The sequence below is a fragment of the Engystomops pustulosus genome, chromosome 5 (genome assembly GCF_040894005.1).
Source record: "Engystomops pustulosus chromosome 5, aEngPut4.maternal, whole genome shotgun sequence".
NCBI lineage: Eukaryota > Metazoa > Chordata > Amphibia > Anura > Leptodactylidae > Engystomops > Engystomops pustulosus.
Genome location: NC_092415.1, coordinates 63,235,136 through 63,258,341, shown reverse-complemented (window position 1 = coordinate 63,258,341; position 23,206 = coordinate 63,235,136). Strand labels below are relative to the sequence as shown.

General features: G+C 46.3%; 1 protein-coding gene across 1 annotated transcript; it reads right to left on the bottom strand.

Moving 5' to 3' along the window:
• Positions 1 to 413: 413 nt before the first annotated feature.
• Positions 414 to 3,041, bottom strand: LOC140134023 (uncharacterized). The gene is made up of 2 exons (XM_072154688.1): positions 2,278 to 3,041; positions 414 to 1,550 (listed from the first exon to the last, which is right to left on the bottom strand). The coding sequence occupies exons 1-2, from the start codon at positions 3,026 to 3,028 to the stop codon at positions 886 to 888; spliced, it is 1,416 nt and encodes a 471-aa protein (XP_072010789.1). The 5' UTR covers positions 3,029 to 3,041; the 3' UTR covers positions 414 to 885.
• Positions 3,042 to 23,206: the final 20,165 nt, after the last annotated feature.

Here is a 23,206-nt window from a genome sequence, read left to right as displayed (position 1 = left end):
ACATGCTAGATGCTACCTCTTGGCAGTCCATTTGCGGTGGGTGAAGGACCCAGAGGCTACCTTCAGAAGGTCTATGGACGCCAGGCAAACATGCTAGATGCTACCTTTTGGCAGTCCATTCTCGGTGGGTGAAGGAGCCAGAGGCTACCTTCAGAAGGTCTATGGACGCCAGGCAAACATGCTAGATGCTACCTTTAGGCAGTCCATTTGCGGTGGGTGAAGGAGCCAGAGGCTAACTTCAGAAGGTCTATGGACGCTAGGCAAACATGCTAGATGCTACCTTTAGGCAGTCCATTTGCGGTGTGTGAAGGAGCCAGAGGCTACCTTCAGAAGGTCTATGGACGCTAGGCAAACATGCTAGATGCTACCTATTGGCAGTCCATTTGCGGTGGGTGAAGGAGCCAGAGGCTAACTTCAGAAGGTCTATGGACGCTAGGCAAACATGCTAGATGCTACCTCTTGGCAGTCCATTTGCGGTGGGTGAAGGAGCCAGAGGCTACCTTCAGAAGGTCTATGGACGCCAGGCAAACATGCTAGGTGCTACCTTTTGGCAGTCCATTCGCGGTGGGTGAAGGAGCCAGAGGCTACCTTCAGAAGGTCTATGGACGCCAGGCAAACATGAAAGATGCTACCTTTAGGCAGTCCATTTGCGGTGGGTGAAGGAGCCAGAGGCTACCTTCAGAAGGTCTATGGACGCTAGGCAAACATGCTAGATGCTACCTATTGGCAGTCCATTTGCGGTGGGTGAAGGAGCCAGAGGCTCACTTCAGAAGGTCTATGAACGCTAGGAAAACATGCTAGATGCTACCTCTTTGCAGTCCATTTGCGGTGGGTGAAGGAGCCAGAGGCTACCTACAGAAGGTCTATGGACGCTAGGCAAACATGCTAGATGCTACCTTTAGGCAGTCCATTTGCGGTGTGTGAAGGAGCAAGTGTGTGGAGGAATTCTGCGCCACAGACCACTTCTGCTATGATGAATCTTACAGTCGCTGTATCAAGAGGACTGATTTTTACGATAAGATCATACAGGTCCCCTCTAGTGGCCACTTCCATCACATAATAGACAAAGTTAAGGGTGTGGAAGGCGGCCAGCCCATGGATGAGAAATGGGCTAGCATGGGAGAGTTGAAGGATGTGGCGCTCTTCAAAGCTGCTGCCAGCTTCAGTGTAAACCCTTTTATCGATGACCTTGATGGCGACGCGCTCTCTGCGGATCCTATCTGTCGCCAGGTAGACTTGAGCAAAGCCTCCTTGACCCAGTGAGCGGTGGAACGTGAAGGACTCCAGTGATAGGGGCACGGTGGCAGCGGATGCTTGGGCAGAGGTGCCGGCTTCTACCACAGAGATTTCAGCTGTGGTGTCCTGGTATCCGATGCTCGAAGATGACTGTGCAGACCTGCGGAGCTCCTCTCTGGTAGTAGGGTCAATAAAGCTGGGGTTACGGTGGACATCCTGTGCAGATCTACAAGTATCCATCTTCTTTCTGCTAGATTTTATGGTGTGCTGTTTCTCTTCATCATCCTTCTGGTCTTCTGTATGTGACATACTGGCTGTAAAAAACATATATATATATATCATGTCAGTGGAATGAGACATGGCATATTATCGCGGTAAATAAAACCACATTTTGCAGGGTGATAATACATTTTAGCAAATAGATTTGTGTCCAATATGTGTCACTATGTATAAATGTAAATTTACTGTCAACCAATCGCTGCTTCTTTTAATCAGTGCAGTGTAAACATGGTCTAAACCAATGATGGCGAACCGTTTGTAGACCGAGTGCCCAAACTACAACCAATATCCACTTATTTACCGTGGATTGTCAACATGGCATTTTAAGCAGTAACTTACTGCTACCTGTTCTTCCACATCTTTCAATAGTATCGGCCGCCTGAGGCCACCAATACAGTTGAAAGAAGGAGAGAAAATTCAGTCTCTCATTGTAGCTTCTCTCCAGGGTCTCTCTGTAGATAAAGAAGGATGAGCTTCAAAGATAATGCAGTTCTGTCAACACCTTCTCACTTTTCCCGCAGTTCCAAACAGCCAATGAAGTGTGGCTTAAGTGGCCTGGGAATGCAGGAAGATTTGGTCCTATTTGGTGAACTCTGTCCTGGGCTGATTGTCTGAGTGCCCACAGAAATGGCTTTGAGTGTCATCTCTGGCACCTGTGCCAAAGGTTCACAGCCAACAGATTAAATATCCATATGAACTACATACACCGATTGTGCTATGTGCAATAAACACTTCTTTGACATAGAAATAGTAAATTCCTACCTTTGCTGCCGGCCATACTGTCCTCGATGTTGATATGACTGGGTCCAGGGATCTCATTAGAAGGTTCCTCATTGACGATATAGGTTCCTCTGTGTTTGAGACCAGCAATCCACCTCTGTGGTCGCCGGAGCAGGGCTAAGAAGCGGTTTCTTGGTCTACCCACAGCTTCTGCCTCTATTTCTTCATCCTCTGAGATTTTATTCTCCAGTTGTTCACCATTTTTGCTGTCCTCATCCAGTTTGCTGTAGTATTGGATGTACACTTCATCCAGGCTGTGGAGCTGCTCCTGTATCTGGTTATATTTTGTCAGGATGACTGGCTCCACCATGTTGCCTGCCTGATGATCCATGTTTTTTCTGACCACCTGGCTGACCCTTAGTAATTTTCTACCTTTGCTGTCGGCCATACTGTCCTCCATGTTGGTATGACTGGGTCCAGGGATCTCATTATAAGGTTCCTCATTGACGATATAGGTTCCTCTGTGTTTGAGACCAGCAATCCACCTTCGTGGTCTCCGGAGCAGGGCTAAACAGCGGTTTCTTGGTCTACCCATAGCTTTCTCCAGCTTCTTTGATGCCTGTGGTTGCACTTCTGCCTCTGTTTCTTCATCCTCTGAGATTTTATTCTCCAGTTGTTCACCATTTTTGCTGTCCTCATCCTGTTTGCTGTAGTATTGGATGTACACTTCATCCAGGCTGTGGAGCTGCTCCTGGATCTGGTTATATTCTTTCAGGATGACCTGCTCCACCATGTTGCCTGTCTGAAGATCCATGTTGTCTCTGACCACCTGGCTGCGTGTGCTGCCTTTTATACCTTAGCCAGGGGGCGGGACTACACTATCTTGCTCCAGATTGGTCAATTTTCAATGGGCGTGGCTATTTTCCTGCCTCCTGATTGGACAGTCAGCTGGAATTGATCTGGCATTATGATGTCATCAGCCATTGTGGGAGATTCTCTGTTATTGTGACATCATCATTCATGTGTTTTACAGTATGGTTACTGCATTTGGATTTATGTATGTGTGTACATACTGTATACACTATGTATATGTTACATGGTATATTAATATTGTGTATGTCCTGGTTTGGTTCCATGCACATCACACACATCATCTTCAGAAGAATACATAGAGAGAATTATCCCCAAATTATCTTCCCCCTTAGGCTGTAATTTATCTCACTATGTAGCCACTGATTAAAGCTATAATGAGAAAGGGGGTAACACACCGAAACTTCACCAGTTTTGGAATAAACTCTTCTTCACTTTTATCTGTTTGGATCTGGGGTTCAGCTTCTTTTTTTTGGATTTTATGGATAGATTAAAGTCAGTAGGTACATGGGAATTTTATACTGTATATTACAAACGCCATTATCTTTATTAAATATCTAGCAAGTGAACATAGCCTAATATGGCGCTCATTCTAAACACCACATTCTTTCACTATATTTACACCAAACAATTTACCTGCTATAATTACATTGATTATATTATATATAATGATACAATTGCCCCCACTAGAGAGCAGTAAATCGCGATTAATGCAGCTTCTACTGAACTCAATGGAAGCTGGAATGATATAATTGCATTGAGCTAGTGGCACCTGCAGGAAAGTAAGAAGGTTTTCTCTAGGAGAAAGGAGATATTGGGGCAGATTTACTTACCTGGTCCGTTCGCGATCCAGCGGCGCGTTCTCTGCGGTGGATTCGGGTCCGGCTGGGATTCATCAAGGTAGTTTCTCCGCCATCCAGCAGGTGGCGCTGCTGCGCTGAAAAGCATCTGAACACGTTGGAGTTCACCGGGCCAGACCAAGTGAAGGTAAGCGCATCCCAAGCGACACATTTCTTTTTTTAAATGCAGCGCTTTCTCCGAATCTGTCGGGTTTTTCGCTCGGCCACACCCCTCGATTTCCGTCGCTTGCATGCCGACGCCAATGCGCCACAATCTGATCGTGTGCGCCAAAATCCCGGGGCAATACAGGGGAAAACGCCGCAAATCGGAAATATTCGGGTAACACGTCGGGAAAACGCGAATCGGGCCCTTAGTAATTGACCCCCAATGATCAGTGCTGGGCCCCAAAGACATTGCCTGTATAGTAGATACTCTATCTATTATAATCCGCTCTTATGAAAACATCTATCCTGCATATAAAACAAACAAGGGCAGGAAGAACTAAATCTACAGTATCATTGTGCACATAGAAGATGGGCCATTAGCATCAGCTCTTCTGGGGAGCCTGAGACACTGAGAACAATCATATGAATAGGCTGTAATGTACTTTATGGATGGTCAGCCTGCTTCAAGAGGAGAATTTGGACAAATGCTGCTGTTTCTTCATTTTTCGTCTTGCCACTTACTCTATGACCAGGGCCCCTATCCCCACAGAGGGCCCCTGCCACTGCTAGTTATAGTAATCCATGTTGATAGAACAATTGATGTGGGGGCTAAAATAATTCTTTGCATCGGCTTAAGAAAGATAAAGATATGATTGGTGATGGTAGGGGCATGGCAGGGGTCCTTTATCTACTTGATACAGAAGACACAATGGCATCATTTATTATACAATTTTGACCCACAGTCACATAATATGTAATACAATATATGAAGGGGATGCAGTGTATAAAAAAGATGCATTTGATATAAAATAATTCAATGAGAGCATATTAAATATGACATAATTCAAAATGGGGGTTGCAATATATAAAATCATTTATAAGCAGTTCAGAAAATTGATTACCGGGTGCATTACACTCACCGGTCACTTTATTAGGTACACCTGTCCAACTGCTCGTTAACACTTAATTTCTAATCAGCCAATCACATGGCGGAAACTCAGTGCATTTAGGCATGTAGACATGGTCAAGACAATCTCCTGCAGTTCAAACCGAGCATCAGTATGGGGAAGAAAGGTGATGTGAGTGCCTTTGAACGTGGCATGGTTGTTGGTGCCAGAAGGGCTGGTCTGAGTATTTCAGACACTGCTGATATACTGGGATTTTCACGCACAACCATCTCTAGGGTTTACAGAGAATGGTCCGAAAAAGAAAAAAACATCCAGTGAGCGGCAGTTCTGTGGGCGGAAATGCCTTGTTGATGCCAGATGTCAGAGGATAATGGGCAGACTGGTTCAAGCTGATAGAAAGGCAACAGTGACTCAAATTGCCACCCGTTACAACCAAGGTAGGCAGAGGAGCATCTCTGAACGCACAGAACTTTGAGGCAGATGGGCTACAGCAGCAGAAGACCACACCGGGTGCCACTCCTTTCAGCTGAGAACAGGAAACTGAGGCTACAATTTGCACAAGCTCATCGAAATTGGACAGTAGAAGATTGGAAAAACGTTGCCTGGTCTGATGAGTCTCGATTTCTGCTGCGACATTCGGATGGTAGGGTCAGAATTTGGTGTCAACAACATGAAAGCATGGATCCATCCTGCCTTGTATCAACGGTTCAGGCTGGTGGTGGTGGTGTCATGGTGGGGGGAATATTTTCTTGGCACTCTTTGGGCCCCTTGGTACCAATTGAGCATCGTTGCAATGCCACAGCCTACCTGAGTATTGTTGCTGACCATGTCCATCCCTTAATGACCACAATGTACCCTCATAGCTACTTTCAGCAGGATAATGCGCCATGTCATAAAGCTGGAATCATCTCAGAATGGTTTCTTGAACATGACAATGAGTTCACTGTACTCAAATGGCCTCCACAGTCACCAGATCTCAATCCAATAGAGTATCTTTAGGATGTGGTGGAATGGGAGATTCGCATCGTGGATGTGCAGCCGACAAATCTGCGGCAACTCTGTGATGCAATCATGTCGACATGGACCAAAATCTCTGAGGAATGCTTCCAGCACCTTGTTGAATCTATGCCACAAAGAATTAAGGCAGTTCTGAAGGCAAAAGGGGGTCCAACCCGTTACTAGCATGGTATACCTAATAAGGTGGCCGGTGAGTTTATATATAATTTATTCCGGGAGAAAAGTGTATTGTTTTATAGGATAAGTAGTGAATATTGAAATACATATTGAAGGGGAAATCAAAGGGCAAAGTGTGTTTTTATATACATGTAGGGTGCTCAGGTTGGTCCGTGTAATGAAAGGACCATTTCTTATTTAGGATATATTTGGATATATTTGTTATCCAGGGATTCTATACTGCAAGTGAGTGTGGTATTTTTAGGGGAGCAGTATGCTGCAAATAGCTGATAACATCTGGAGGCAAATGGTAAAGGCATTTCTGTCACGCTGGAAAATGTAATCATGCAATTCTGGTCAAGCAAAACCACTGCTTCCAAGATGATAACTTCCACAGCATCCTGGCTTTGTCCAAAGACATATCTGACAATCCACATTTTGACAACTAGTCAGAAAAATTCCATGTATAATATGTTATAGCATCTAAATGTTAAGAGGCGGAGCTTGCTGATGGCTGAGTGAGGACGCGTCTCAGGAGAGCTCCGGCACCCATACCTTCATAACAGCGTCTGACAGACAGCACACGACCCCCAGCAGGCAACCATGGGTCCTCGGAAACCGGGGAACCGTCGCTCAACCCTCCGGGGCGCGGTCTGCGGATCTATTGTCCAGTTCCTGGACACCTCTCAGGAACCCGGACCTGCCGTGCGCACTCCCAAGATGGCGCTGGACCACGAGGCGCCGACCATCACGCCATGCGAGCGGGAGCTGAACCCAGCGCTCATAGCTCGCTCCGACATACCGGCGAAGCCGGCAGCCGACACGGTCTCCACCGGAGAGGGGCAGAATAACATGGAGTTATGCTCCCCAACACCTCATGACCTATCCCCAGCCCACATGAACCTGGGGGGCAAAAATTATCCGCCGTTGCAGGCCCCAACCCCACATTAAAAGGCAGCAGTGTCCACAATGGCGGCGCAACACCCCAAAGCCCCATCTGCACAAGGGGGCCATTACCCCAAGCCATGGCCCGAATCAGACCGCAACATGAACAGCCCCCAAGGGGATCACCCGACTTCCCCCCACCTTAGCGGCACACCTAGCCTTACGTTCAGCCCAGAGGGATCTCAGGGCTCATCGCCAGCATGGGCTGCGGCCTCACCATCACCGCCATATATACCAGTGGCAACACCAAATCTTTTACCACAAGACCCTGCATGGGACTGGCAAGACTCTTTTAGCCAAACTTGAGACCTTGCATAAGCGGGATATGGATATTCTGCGGCAAGATATACACCATGTGGGCACTAGAGTGATGGAGATGGAGGAGTCTCAGGAACACACACTTAAACTTATAGCGGAGCACCATCAAGTAATACAGGCCCACTCCAACCAACTCTCTGAAATCTTGACACATATTGACAACAATGAAAATTGCCACAGGCGAAACAATATTCGCATAAGGGGCTTGAGTGAAGAGATGGAGGCCCCTCAGCTAGAAAAATGGGCGCAAGGCTTTTTTGCATCTATTCTACCTGACACTAAGGAGCGTCCTATTGAAATTGACCGCATACATAGGGCACTGGGCCCCAAACCTACAGATGGCTCAAGGCACTGAGTTATCATTTGTCGCATCCATTTTTTTAAGGAAAAAGAAGCCATCCTACGAGCAGCCGGGGCTGCAGAGCCATTATCTTACAAAGGCCGCCCGCTAATAATACTACCTGATTTGGCAAGACGCACACTACAACTGCGGAGAGCCCTTAAACCACTACTGATCCTTCTTCGTGAGAAAGACATCACGTACAGATGGGAATACCCATTCCAATTAACTGCCCGTCATGGTGGGAAATCTGCAACCTTCCAATCACTAGGAGACGTTCCACAATTCCTGGGGGCATTAGAACTCCCTATGGTTAACCTGCTGGACTGGCCCACTATTCCCAGCTTACCTCCTGCCCCACCAAATATGGCCTGGCAGAAAGTGGAACCAAAACCGAGGAGGAAGCCGAAAAAGAAGAGAAAAGCTCTCACAGGCCATGAACAGGAATGACACAAAATGTTTTTGTTTAACATTTAATATTTCATACACTTTATTCTTGCTGCCTATTCATAACCAACCCCTTTAACAGGGACCACTCTAGCAGGTATGGGGAGACCTGGGAGGCTCCACAGGTCACAGCTTCCCTTTCCTCCACATAGGGACAGTAGCTCTTGAGACTACACAAAGTAAACTCAGACGAGTTGTTGTAGGTCAATTTGGACCTTACGCTAGTATTTGGTTGTCAATAACCTACATATCTTAGAACCCCCAGTTTGTTGTGTCCTGCGTATACCTTTCCCCCACCACATTGTACTTCCCTTAGTATCTCCTTCCTTTAAGTCCCCCTCCCCTTTTCTCTTCCCTTTCACACCAACAGACCAAAATCTAGTATGTCTCAACTTTCCTTTTGCACGTTCAACGTACGAGGTCTCAATGCCCCTAATAAGAGAGGCCAGATCCTCTACCATCTACACCGTAAACGCATAATGATAGTTATGCTACAAGAAACCCACTTTTGTGCACTACATATGCCCAAATGCCCCACAAATTATTACTCATATTGGTTCCATAGTCCTCATCCTGACCGCAAGGCTGGAGGTGCCTCAATAGGCATCCACAAATCCCTGCAACATACAGTACTAACATCGCTCACAGATCCTAATGGTAGATATGTTTTCATAAAACTGTCATATGCCAACAAAGTGTATACATTTGCTAACATTTATTTTCCTAACCAGGGACAAATCCTCTTTGGTGTCTCCACATTACAGAAGCTGGCGGAGTTTGCAGACAGCTCACAGATCATCTTAGGCGGAGACTTCAACCTCTCTTTTGATCCATCGCTAGACTCCACAACGGGTAAGTCTGCCATCCCGTTAGGTCGATTGAATAGATTGAGGAGATCGCATAGAGAGATGCATTTGATTGACATGTGGAGAATTCTACACCCACACGTAAAAGACTACTCATATCATTACTTAACACACAATAGTTACCACAGGATAGACCATCTGTTTATTTCCCACCACCTAATTGATCTAACACCTAAATGCTCTGTAGGAAACTTAGTGTGGTCAGACCACGCGGCAGTAATGGGATCCATCATGATCTCAGCTTCCCCAAGATTATTTAACTAGAGATGAGCGAGCACTAAAATGCTCGGGTGCTCGTTATTTGAGACGAACTTTTCCCGATGCTCGAGTGCTCGTCTTGAATAACGAGCCCCATTGAAGTCAATGGGAGACTCGAGCATTTTTCAAGGGGACCAAGGCTCTGCACAGGGAAGCTTGGCCAAACACCTGGGAACCACAGAAAAGGATGGAAACACCACGGAAATGGACAGGAAACAGCAGGGGCAGCATGCATGGATGCCTCTGAGGCTGCTTAATCGTACCATTATGCCAAAATTATGGGCAACAGCATGGCCATGACAGAGTGACTGAATGAGGCTAGATAGCATCTAAAACATGCAATAATTGACCCTGACACTGTAGGGGACGGCATGCAGAGGTAGCGGCAGCAGCGGCAGGCTAGAGAATGTCATGGCGACATACCCTAAATGGACTCAGGCTTCAACAAAGGAGGTGAGCAAGAAGTGCTGAAATGATTTCCTATGTGAAAAAAAGGTTGACGGTATATTTAGTCGATGACACAGCATGGTGGCGACATAGTGACCAAGTTCCATAACGTATCTGGTGAAACACCCAAAAAATGAGCCTGACACAGCTCTTTTGATAAGGGGACGACATGTGGAGGCAGCCATGGAGACGACTTCCATGATTAAGAGCGACAGTATGGGGCATCCATATTGCGCTGCTGTGATTGCAACTTCAGGTCTCCAGCATGGCGGCGACAGATGGGCCGAGTTCCACTATGTATCTGGTGAAACACCTGAAAATTCTGCCTGACACAGCTCGTTTGATAAGGGGATCATGTGCTGTATATCCTCTCGTGCTCCAGCGTCTGAGGTATAGAGAGTTGAAAGTTGCGCATGGAGACATTGGTGGACGCTGTGGAGGATCGTGGAGGCAAAATGGACAGGAAACATCAGGGGCAGCATGCATGGATGCCTCTGAGGCTGCCTAATCTTGGGATGGAGCTGGCGGTCCACTGCCAGGCGAGCTTTCGCCTGTCCAAGCCACTGTCTCTCGGCTCCTCCCCACCCAAAATGGGCCTGGGGGCCAGAAGCGTTTACTTTGAAAACATTATAATTTTCAAAGCAGGCCGGGTCGTTTGAATATTTCACCTAGGAATAATGGAATAGCATAGTGGTTCTATTTTTAATTGTTTTTACGGAAATGGTTCCATGATTAAGAGCGACAGTATGGGGCATCCATATTGCGCTGCTATGATTGCAACTTCAGGTCTCCAGCATGGCGCCGACAGATGGGCCGAGATCCACTATGTATCTGGTGAAACACCTGAAAATTCTGCCTTACACAGCTTGTTTGATAAGGGGACGATGTATGAAGGCAGTGAACTAGTAGTAGATTAAAGGTGCTGCAGTAAAAACTATGTTATTGGATCTTGGGATGGAGCTGGCGCTCCGCTGCCAGGCGAGCTTTCGCCTATCCAAGCCCCTGTCTCTCGGCTACTCCCCAAACAGCACTTCTAAGAACCTTTTGTATAAGATCAAGTGTAGTAGTGTTCTTATAAGTTTGGGTTATGGTGGATGAGGGGAATGTAAACAGATGCGCAAGAAGCGTTGAAATAATATCAGTAAATGATAAAAGTTTGCCAGTATATTTTGTGGATATCACAGCAGGGTGGCGACAAAGTTAACAAGTTTGATGTGGAAGCCATGAAAACAACCCAAAATTCTGCCTGACACAGCTCGTTTGATAAGGGGACGATGTATGGAGGCAGTGAACTAGTAGTAGATTAAAGGTGCTGCAGTTAAAACTATGTTAGTTGGATCTTGGGATGGAGCTGGTGCTCCTCTGCCAGGCGAGCTTTCGCCTATCCAAGCCCATGTCTCTCGGCTACTCCCCAAACAGCACTTCTAAGAACCTTTTGTATAAGATCAAGTGTAGTAGTGCTCTTATAAGTTTGGGTTATGGCGGGTGAGGGGAATGTAAACAGATGCGCAAGAAGCGCTGAAATAATATCGGTAAATAATAAAAGTTTGTCAGTATATTTTGTGGATAACACAGCAGGGTGGCGACAAAGTTAACAAGTTTGATGTGGAAGCCATGAAAACAACCCAAAATTCTGGCTGACACAGCTCGTTTGCTAAGATGACGATGTATGGAGGCAGCTATATGGACGACTTTTAGAGGCAGCTATGGCGATGATGTGTGGAGGTAGCAATGGAGACAACGTGTGGAGGCCGCTAAAAAGACGACGTGTGGAGGCTCCTATGGAGACAATTAAATTTGGATAGTGCCTGTATGTGGCAGTCCAAAAAAGTTTTAAAACCAGAGGAGCAGGTAGGTGGTCCTCCAGAAAAATTAAATAGATTGAGTGCCTGTATGTGGCAGTCCAAAAAAGTTTTCAAACCAGAGGAGCAGGTAGGTGGTCCTCGAGTGCCTGTATGTGGCACTCCCAAAAATAGTTTAAAACAGAGGACCGGGTTGGTGGCCCTCCAGAAAAATTAAATACATAGAGTACTATAGCTAGAGCCAGTTGGCCCTGTCAAAAAATAGCCAGTTTCCTCTGCTTTAGTGTACAAAGAGGAGGAGAAGGAGGAGAATGAGGAGGAGGAGTGCATACATTATTCAGGTTGAGCTTCTTTCACCTGGTGGAGAATGGAAATCCTGAGAAATCCAGGCTTTATTCATCTTGATAAGCGTCAGCCTGTCAGCGCTGTCAGTCGACAGGCGTGTGTGTTTATCGGTGATGATGCCACCAGCTGCACTGAAAACCCGCTGGGACAACACGCTAGCGGCAGGGCAGGCAAGAACCTCCAAGGCGTACAGCGCCAGTTCGTGCCACATGTCCAGCTTTGAAACCCAGTAGTTGTAGGGAGCTGTGTGATCATTTAGGACGATGGTATGGTCAGCTAAGTACTCCCTCACCATCTTTCTGTAAAGATCAGCCCTACTCTGCCGAGACTGGGGACATGTGACAGTGTCTTGCTGGGGTGACATAAAACTGGCAAAGGCCTTGTAAAGCGTACCCTTGCCAGTGCTGGACAAGCTGCCTGCTCGCCTACTGTCCCTCGCTACTTGTCCCCCAGAAGTACGCCCTCTGCCGCTAGCGCTGTCAGAAGGGAAATACTGTTTCAGCTTGTGCACCAGGGCCTGCTGGTATTCATGCATTCTCACACTCCTTTCCTCTCCAGGGATGAGAGTGGAAAGATTTTGCTTGTACCGTGGGTCCAGGAGAGTGAATACCCAGTAATCGATGCTGGAATAAATTCTTTGAACGCGAGGGTCACGGGATAGGCAGCCTAGCATGAAATCTGCCATATACCCCAGAGTACCAACGCGCAAGAATTCACTCCCCTCACTGGCCTGACTCTCCATTTCCTCCTCCTCCAACTCCTCCAACTCCTCTTCTTCTGCCCATACACGCTGAACAGTGAAGGACTGAACAATGGTCCCCTCTTGTGTCTCGCCAACATTCTCCTCCTCTTCCTCCTCCTCATCCTCCTCCACCTCTTCCGATATGCGCTGAGAAACAGACCTGACGGTGCTTTGGCTATCAACAAGGCAATCTTCCCCCGTCTCTTGTGACGAACGCAAAGCTTCCGACTTCATGCTGGACTTCCTGAAATGCGCTCAGATGCGGCGAACCTTCGTGAGCAAATCAGACAGATTGGGGTATGTCTTGAGGAAACGCTGAACTATGAGATTTAACACATGGGCCAGGCATGGCACATGTGTCAGTCTGCCGAGTTGCAGAGCCGCCACCAGGTTACGGCCGTTGTCACACACAACCATGCCTGGCTCCAGGTTCAGCGGTGCCAGCCACAGATCAGTCTGCGCCGTGATGCCCTGTAATAGCTCTTGGGCGGTGTGCCTTTTATCGCCTAGGCTCAGCAGTTTGAGCACCGCCTGCTGTCGCTTAGCGATGGCACTGCTGCTGTGCCTAGAGCTACCGACTGATGGCGCCATGCCCACGGATGGTAAATCGGGGGAGGAGGAGATGGAGGAGGGGTGGGAGGAGGAGGAGGCATAGTAGGCCTGAGAGACCTGGACCGAGGTAGGCCCCGCAATCCTCGGCATCGGCAGTATATGACCAGCCCCAGGGTCAGACTCGGTCCCATCCACCACCAAGCTAACCCAATGTGCCATCAGCGATACATAGTGGCCCTGCCCGGCAGCACTCGTCCATGTGTCCGTGGTCAGGTGGACCTTGTCAGAAACGGCGTTGGTCAGGGCACGGATGATGTTGTCTGACACGTGCTTGTGCAGGACTGGGACGGCACATCGGGAAAAGTAGTGGCGGCTGGGGACCGAATACCGAGGGGCGGCCACCGCCATGAGGTTTCGTGAGGCCTCGGTCTCTACCAGCCTATAGGGCAGCATCTCCAGGCTAAGCAGTTTGGCGATGTGGACGTTGAGGGCTTGGCCGTGTGGGTGGGTTGCACTATACTTCCTTTTGCGCTCCAACGTCTGGGGTATGGAGAGCTGAACGCTGGTGGATGCTGTGGAGGATCGTGGAGGTCAAGATGGGGTTTTCGCACGGGAGGTGTTTGGGCCGGGGTCATGGGCAGGGGGCTGACTAGCAGATGAAACAGGGGAAGGAGCAGTGGTGTGCCCGGCCGGAGGTGAACGGGCTTGGTGCCATTGAGTGGGGTGTTTAGCATTCATATGCCTGCGCATACTGGTCGTAATTAAGCTAGTAGTGGTGGAACCCCTGCTGATCCTGGTTTGGCACAGTTTGCACAACACAGTCCGTCGGTCATCCGGTGTTTCATTAAAGAACCTCCAGACTTCTGAAAATCTAGCCCTCGCCACGGGAGCTTGACTACGTGAAACATGTGGCACTGATGCACCAGCTCTGGCCCTGCCTCTCCCTCTGGCCCCACCACTGCCTCTTCCAACCTGTTCTGGTATAGGACTCACCTCCGTCTCAGAAGCACTGTGTTCACCCGGCCTATCAACCCAGCTTGGGTCTGTCACCTCATCATCCTCCGATCCCTCAGTCTGCTCCCCCCTCGGACTTACTGCCCTGATAACAACTTCACCACCACCAACCGTGTATCCTCATCATTCGACACCTCTTTACACACTTCTTCCACTACGTCAATAATTTTATCATCACCCACAGACTGCGACCGGTGGAAAACCTGGGCATCGGAAAATAGCTCAGCAGCAACCGGACAAGTGGTTTGTGACTCTGGGAAGGTTCCAGAAAACAGTTCCTCAGAGTATGCCGGTTCAAATGCCAAATTTTCCTGGGAGGGGGCAGACTGGGGGGAAGGAGGCTGAGGTGGAGGAGTGCTGATTTCGGTGACATGGGTGGACTGCGTGGAAGACTGACTGGTAGACAAATGGCTAGAAGCATTGTCCGCAATCCACAACATCACCTGTTCGCACTGTTCTGGCCTCAACAGTGCTCTACTACGAGTCCCAGTAACTTCAGACATGAACCTAGGGAGTGTAGCTCTGCGGCGTTCCCCTGCTCTCTCTTCAGCAGGTGGTGTCTCACCCCGCCCAGGACCACAGCCTCTGACCCCTGCAGTAGTTGGACACCCACGTCCACACCCTCGTCCTCTACCCCTAGCCCTAGGGTTAAACATTTTCAGAATTAAAGTGTAAACTGTAAATTTTTTTTGTTTTTTGTGTTTTTTTTTTTTAAACAAAACGATGCTATCCTATTGCTATGGCTAGTTTCTAACCTACACTGACAGCACACAACTGGATTTTGTGCTGTGCCTCATGACTTTGAGTTGTAAAAAAAAATAAACGTCTGTACACGTTTATATACACGTGAGTTTTTAAGTGTTTTTAATGGTGTTTTTTGACTAAATAAAATTGATTGTTTTTCATATATGGTAGTTGCATGTATGAACCGCTTTACATACCACCTTTTTTTCTTGAATCAAATGTGTGTCACTAAGAGCTAAACACAACGGTCGCAAGTCTCCCTGCAAATTCCTCACAATATGGTACTAGCTGCACTACTAGTGCCAGCAAGCCCAGCCACAAGCAAACCAAAAAAAAGTAAAATATAACGCTATTGTAGGCCTAAGTAAGCCGTTGGGGTTCTCCTATGGCTATTTTCTAGCCTACACTGAAAGCACACTGCTTTACCAGATTACTTTGAGTTATAAAAGTAAATAAACGTAAATAAAAATAAATGACCAGACTGTGCCTAATTCAAATCAAACCCCTAATAAATTGTCCCACTTCGGTGTTTGAGGTGGATATGTGTGTCACTAAGAGCTAAACACAACGGTCGCAAGTCTCCCTGCAAATTCCTCACAATATGGTACTAGCTGCACTACTAGTGCCAGCAAGCCCAGCCACAAGTAAATTAAAAAAAATATATATAACGTTATTGTAGCCCTAAGAAGGGCTGTTGGGTTCTTGTAGAATCACTCCTGCCTAACACTATTCTAATAGAACACCCTAACGCTTTCCCTGACCAGCAGCAGCTCTCTCCCTAACGGCATCCAGACAGAGAATGATCCGAGCAGCGCGGGCAGGGGCTAGTCTATTCCAGGGTCACCTGATCAGGCCAGCCAACCACTGCTATCGACGTGTAAGGGTACCACGTCATGCTGGGTGGAGTGCAAAGTCTCCTGGCTTGTGGCTCTGTTTCTGGCCGTCAAAAATCACAACGGCGGGAGATGCCATTTTCTCGAGCTGGCGAAATACTCGTCCGCGCAACGAGCAGTTTCGAGTACGCTGTGTGTGACAGACATCAAGAACACCATTCAGGCATTTCTTATACAATATAATATGCAAAATTCCAACGCCCCCCTGTTATGGGAAACATTAAAGGGAAATATTTGGGGTGTCTTAATGTCCCACGCCTCACGTCTTAAAAGAGCTCGAATGCACGAGCTAGTGTCAGGGAAGTCTCCCCATATCTCGATGTGATGTTGATCCAAATCAATGTATAGTACAAGCTGCTCGGTGAATCACTCATACCTTCACATGTTTGAGAGAATTCCAATTTATTTAGGTTGCAGACAGTTTTTATAGGTTCTTGAGACAAAGGAACCTACTGACCATACCCACATTCCAATAGCCTCTGAAAGATGATCTGTGTACTTGGGGGGGAGGGGGAGTTGGTAGAAGAACAGATTCAAACTGGGATTCTATTCCCTCACAATTACTCCCTTTTGTGAATAATTTCAGGTATTGCTCAGGTGGTACATTGACATATGCTAATCACACATCCAGGACTTATCTGACCACTTCACCTGCTTCCCTCCTGAGCATCCTGAACATTACATCACAACACAATTCACGTAAATCCATTGTAAAGGGCAGAATCTCTACATCCTATTGGTGTATATACTTATACATGTCACCCTACCAACCCCTGAGTACTATTAGACATGGTATACGGCGCACACACTGTAGTAGGAGTGGTAGGAGTGGTAGGAGTAATAATGTCCATAGCAGCATCGAGCTACACAGATTCATGTTCTGTAGTCTCTGGGTCCTGCGCCCTTCTTCAGCTGTCGCAGTCTTGTTGTAGTTTCTACACGTGGATATGTCACAGGTATTTGGGATGACTCTTCAAAAGATGACCCTTCAGGTTAGTCACATCAGGACCATCTCATCACCTGGGTGCAGGTCCTACAGGCTACTTTAGGTTCTGGAACTGAAACAGATACTTGGTTATGCACCTAAGAAAAAATGTATCTGCAGGTTTTGGACATCCCACCAGATCTCTATGACACCTCTGGACAACCTTAGGGAAGTATATGTTCATCCATGGGGCAATTCTAAAAACAACCTCAGTAGGTGAAAAGACTTTTTAATCCCTAGAACTCTTGTCAACTATATTACTGCCCCAATAGGGATTTTTACTTTAGTCCCTAGAATAAGTGGACTAACATATTCCTCGATCCCTGGCTGTGGTCTTTATAGTTGCTTTAGTTACAGGATAGGGTTCAGATTACCCAGAAAAGCGGTCCACACACATAAGCACATGTTCGTAGCTACTTACCTTTGGTAGATGTACTTAGCCAATCTGCAACCTCTGGAAGGGGTAATGCGGCTTCGGAGTGTATATATGAGGGTCTTCACTACTCTCCCTACATTGTACTAAGCACATATAAACATACTTGTGTAAATGGACAGTTGCAAAAGTGAATCTAAGTGATACTCCATACTTATCCACCACGGAGCATATAGAGCCTTAGACTGGTTGCACTGAACCATCATAGGGTAAAGGGCCCTTGGCAGACATTGCTTGTCACCTTTTTGCCATAGTCCACCCTCCAACCATTGGGTCCCAGTTTACTCCAGTCTTGCTTCCTCACCTGTGAAGCTGGTTTCTATAAAGTTAAGAGTATACTGGCCTACTGGGCCAGCGAGGGTCACGCACTGTACTGCTCCAGGCTCCTTTCACCTAGTCTTTCTAGTAACCAGTATGGTCACTTCATGTGTTATAGCTTTATAGGTTTTACCTTCTACTGTGGACCTTTATTGTAACACTAAGGCCTCTATCAGCTATTTCAAAGTCTCATAGTTGTTGATAAACTTACTATATGAAGTTAGAAATCATAAGGAATCCCAAAAGACTCACATTATCATAGTATATAAGGCTGGAAGGAGACACAAGTCCATCAAGTCCAACCTTCAAGAATTAAATAAATGTTTTATCCCCATAACCCGTGATATTTTTTCTCTCCAGAAAGTCATCCAGGCCTCTCTTGAACATGTACATAGAGTCGGCCATAACAACCTCCTGCGGCAGAGAGTTCCACAGTCTCACTGCTCTTACAGTAAAGAACCTTTGTCTATGGTGATGGTAGAATCGCCTCTCCTCTAGGCGTAGAGGATGCCCCCTTGTCCTGGTCACAGGCCTAGGTATAAAAAGATCTTTGGAGAGATCCTTGTACTGTCCGTTCAGGTATTTGTACATTGTAATGAGGTCTCCCCTCAGTCGTCTTTTTTCTAAACTGAATAATCCCAAATTTTGTAATCTGTCATTGTATTCTAGTCCCCCCATTCCCCTAATAATCCTGGTTGCTCTCCTCTGCACCCGTTCCAGCTCTACTATATCCTTTTTATACACTGGTGCCCAAAACTGTACACAATATTCCATGTGTGGTCTGACCAGGGATTTGTATAAGGGCAGAACTATGTCTTTATCATGAGAATCTATTCCTCTCTTGATACATCCCATTATTTTATTTGCTTTAGCAGCAGCCGCCTGGCTCTGGTCACTAAAATTAAGTTTACCATCCACCAATTCGCCCAAGTCCTTTTCAGCTTCAGTTTTACTAAGTAATTGACCGTTTAGAACATAATTATACTTTTTGTTTCCATGGCCCAAGTGCATAACTTTACATTTATCTACATTAAACCTCATCAACCATTTCTCTGCCCATCCCTCAAGCTTCCACAAATCCCTCTGTAATGCTAAACTATCGACCTCAGTATTTATTACTTTACACAGCTTAGTATCATCTGCAAATATTGAAACTTGACTGTGTAAACCCACTACAAGGTCATTAATAAAAATATTAAAAAGAAGTGGCCCCAATACTGACCCCTGTGGCACTCCACTGGTAACATCAACCCAATCTGAGAATGTGCCATTAATGACCACCCTCTGTTTTCTATCACTAAGCCAATTACTTACCCAGATACACAGATTTTCTCCTATTCCCAGCAGTCTCATTTTATATACCAACCTTTTATGTGGCACGGTGTCAAATGCCTTTGAAAAGTCCAGATATACAACATCCACAGCGTCCCCCAGATCCAGTCTTGAACTTACCTCCTCATAAAAACCAATCAGATTAGTCTGACAGGACCGATCTCTCATAAACCCATGCTGACGCTGGGTTATAAGGTTGTGCACAGTGAGATACTCCAGGATAGCATCTCTAATAAACCCCTCAAATATTTTCCCCACCACAGCAGTTAGACTTACGGGTCTGTAGTTTCCAGGATCGCTATTTGATCCTTTTTTGTATATTGGTACCACATTTGCTATGCGCCATTCCTGTGGAACATAACCAGTCCTCAGTGAATCTTCAAATATTAAAAATAACGGTCTGTCTATCACCGTACATAATTCATGCAGAACCCGGGGGTGTATGCCATCTGGCCCAGGTGATTTATCTATCTTAGTGGTTGCGAGGCGGCGCCGTACCTCTTCCTGGGTTAAACTGTTGACATTATAAAAAGAATTTACATTATTCCTCATTGTGTCTTCCACCAGGGGATTTTCCTGGGTAAAGACAGTTGAGAAGGCGACATTCAGTAGATTGGCCCTTTCCTCATCTCCTTCCACCATGACCCCCATGTTATTTCTAAGGGGACCCACACTCTCTGTTTTTAGTTTCTTATCATTTATATACTTGAAAAATAATTTGGGATTATTTTTGCTCTCCCTGGCAATATTTCTCTTAGTCTCTATTTTTGCGGCCTTTATCTGCTTTTTACAGGATTTATTTTTCTCTCTATAATCCTGTAATGCCTCATCGCTACCTTCACGTTTTAGCACCTTAAACGCTTTATCTTTCTCGCTTATTGCTTTCCTTACAAGACTAGTTAGCCACATAGGCTTTTTCTTGTTCCTTTTATGCTTTTTCCCATAAGGTATGTGTTTCTCACAGAACTTTTTCAGAATATATGAGAAAAAGTCCCATTTTTGGGGGGGGCTTTTGTCTTTGAGAGCATTATCCCAGTCTATGCCTTTAAGGTCTTCCCTTAGTTGATGAAAATTCGCCCTCCTGAAGTTTAGAGTGTTGGTTGCCCCTTCACTAACGTGCTTAGTAAAGCGTAATACAAAATCAATGATATTATGATCACTATTCCCCAGGTTCCCCCCAACCTGTAGTTTTGATACCCTATCAGGTCTGTTGGTAAGGATAAGGTCCAGCAGTGCCCCCCCTCTTGTTGGCTCCAGGACTAGTTGCGACAGGTAATTGTCTTTTGTTGTTGACAAGAACCTGCTACCTTTGAAGGGCCTGCAGGTTTCTGCCCCCCAGTCAATATCTGGGTAATTGAAGTCCCCCATGATAAGTACTTCACCATGCTTTGAAGCCGCATCCATTTCACTTATCAGCATTTCCTCTGCTGCCTCCATTATATTTGGAGCCTTATAACAAACCCCTAGTAATATTTTATTTTTATTTTTCCCTCCTCTTATCTCCACCCATAGGGACTCCACATTTGCGTTACTGATGTCATCTCGCAAGACGGGCTTGAGGCAAGAATTCACATATAAACAAACCCCTCCCCCTTTTTTATTTATACGATCCTTTCTAAAAAGACTATAACCATCTATAGTAACAGCCCAGTCATAGCTACTGTCCAGCCATGTCTCGCTGATACCCACTATATCATATTTCCGTTCCAACATCAAGAGTTCCAGTTCCTCCATTTTGTTTGTGAGGCTTCTGGCATTTGTGTACATACACTTTATATGGTTTTCCCTGTCCGTATTCCTTTTGTCCTTATTCCCCAATCTCATTCCAGCCCCCCTTCCTCCTCCATGGACTATGGCTCTTCCCAGCTCTCTATGTACACCGTCTATTTGCCCTGCACAAGTGTAGTTGCCCTCCCCCCAGGTCTCTAGTTTAAACACTCCTCCAACCTTCTAGCCATTTTTTCCCCTAAAACAGCAGCCCCCTCCCCATTGAGGTGCAGCCCATCCCTACTGTAGAGCCTGTAGCCCACAGAAAAGTCAGCCCAGTTCTCCATGAACCCAAACCCCTCCTTCCTACACCAATTTTTGAGCAACTTATTTACCTCCTTGATCTCCCGCTGCCTTTCTGGTGTGGCACGTGGTACAGGCAGTATTTCGGAGAAAATTACCTTTGAGGTCCTTGCCCTGAGCTTATTGCCTAAATCTCTGAAATCATTTTTAAGGACCTTCCACCTACCTGTTACTTTGTCATTAGTGCCAATGTGGACCATGACCGCTGGTTCCTCACCAGCCCCTCCCAGTAATCCGTCAACCCGATCCGCAACATGCCGAACCCGAGCACCCGGCAAACAACACACTGTTCGGTATGCACGGTCTTTGTGACAGATTGCCCTGTGTGTTCCCCTAATAATCGAATCTCCCACTACCAGCACCTGTCTGACCTTGCCTGTGCTCCCATTACCCTTCTTACTGGAGCACACATTCCCCTGGTTGCTAGCGGCCACATCTTTCTGCAGCATTGCTACCCCAGAGCTGATATCCCTCTCATCCGCCAGCCTGGCAAACTTATTGGGGTGCACCAGATCAGGACTAGACTCTCTACAACTCTTCCCTCTACCCCGCCTTCTACATGTTACCCAACTAGCTGCCCCCTCACTCTGCACCTCCATACTTCCCTCCCCACAACCATCTTCCCCAGAGAGTTTGTGCTCCAGGAGCAGCAAACTTCGTTCCATATTATCAATTGCCCGTAGCCTTGAAACTTGCTCATTTAGATCCAGAATCTGGGCTTCCAGATGAGCAATTTTCACGCACCCCACACAGCAGTATTCCCCCTCGAACGGCTGTTCAAGGAAAGCATACATGGCACAGGATGTACACCGTGTAGCAATGCCACTTATGGAGTCCATTATTCTAATGGGGATTACAATAGAATTATGCACAGAAAGAAGAATTTACAGTCAAAGTAACACAGAACACAGAAGTTACCTGCTAAAGCCCCTCAAACTTAAGTCCCTTAAACGTAAGTCACACTTAAGACACTGCACACACTTCAGATCAATGCACACTCGCCGCCAAGCTCATACACTCACTTTGCTAATGCTTTTTTAAAAGTTATCTGCCACAAAAATCTGCAGAGCTCACTGCACAAGATCTGGCTGCAAACCACCAAACAAACTGACCACAGAAGTATATAAAGGCTGCTAATTAGATAGCCACACCCCACTATTAATTAGGCAGCACCTGTAACTATACTGTCTAGATAAGCAAGGTGACTGCCTCCCTATACCCCCCACACAATATACAGATTATGCAAGTAAAATACCTTCAGATCTACTTGGTTGCAATAAAAATCACACAATGAATATCAGGAAATAAAAAATGTAGATGCACTTATCTATTTGTTGCTGGATCCAAAAAGTACTCCTTCCCTTAAACGTAAGTCACACTTAAGACACTGCACACACTTCAGATCAATGCACATTCGCCGCCAAGCTCATACACTCGCTTTGCTAATGCTTTTTTAAAAGTTATCTGCCACAAAAATCTGCAGAGCTCACTGCACAAGATCTGGCTGCAAACCACCAAACAAACTGACCACAGAAGTATATAAAGGCTGCTAATTAGATAGCCACACCCCACTATTAATTAGGCAGCACCTGTAACTATACTGTCTAGATAAGCAAGGTGACTGCCTCCCTATACCCCCCACACAATATACAGATTATGCAAGTAAAATACCTTCAGATCTACTTGGTTGCAATAAAAATCACACAATGAATATCAGGAAATAAAAAATGTAGATGCACTTATCTATTTGTTGCTGGATCCAAAAAGTACTCCTTCCCTTAAACGTAAGTCACACTTAAGACACTGCACACACTTCAGATCAATGCACATTCGCCGCCAAGCTCATACACTCGCTTTGCTAATGCTTTTTTAAAAGTTATCTGCCACAAAAATCTGCAGAGCTCACTGCACAAGATCTGGCTGCACAAGATCTGGCTACATTCTTCCCCTCTGCCACTTTACCCACCTCCATTAGTGCCTTCACCTCCGCCTCCTGTACAGACAGGTAGGTCAGGAGTGGTTCTGCTTTTGTTACCTCATGTTGTGTGTCCACTGCACATCTGATGTAGAATTAATCTCATTCCTGGTTTCTAAAGCCATCTACAAAAAAACTCAAAATGCAGATTAATGATATATTAAGTTTTGACATATTAAAAGGTAACTGG

Bases quoted from the DNA above. Each gene is read 5' to 3' on its own strand.
- LOC140134023 (XM_072154688.1), bottom strand. From the start codon at position 3,028: ATGGTGGAGCAGGTCATCCTGAAAGAATATAACCAGATCCAGGAGCAG. The intron at 1,551-2,277 runs GTAGGAATTTAC...TGTTTTTTACAG, and splicing joins CAGTATGGCCGGCAGCAAAG to CCAGTATGTCACATACAGAA.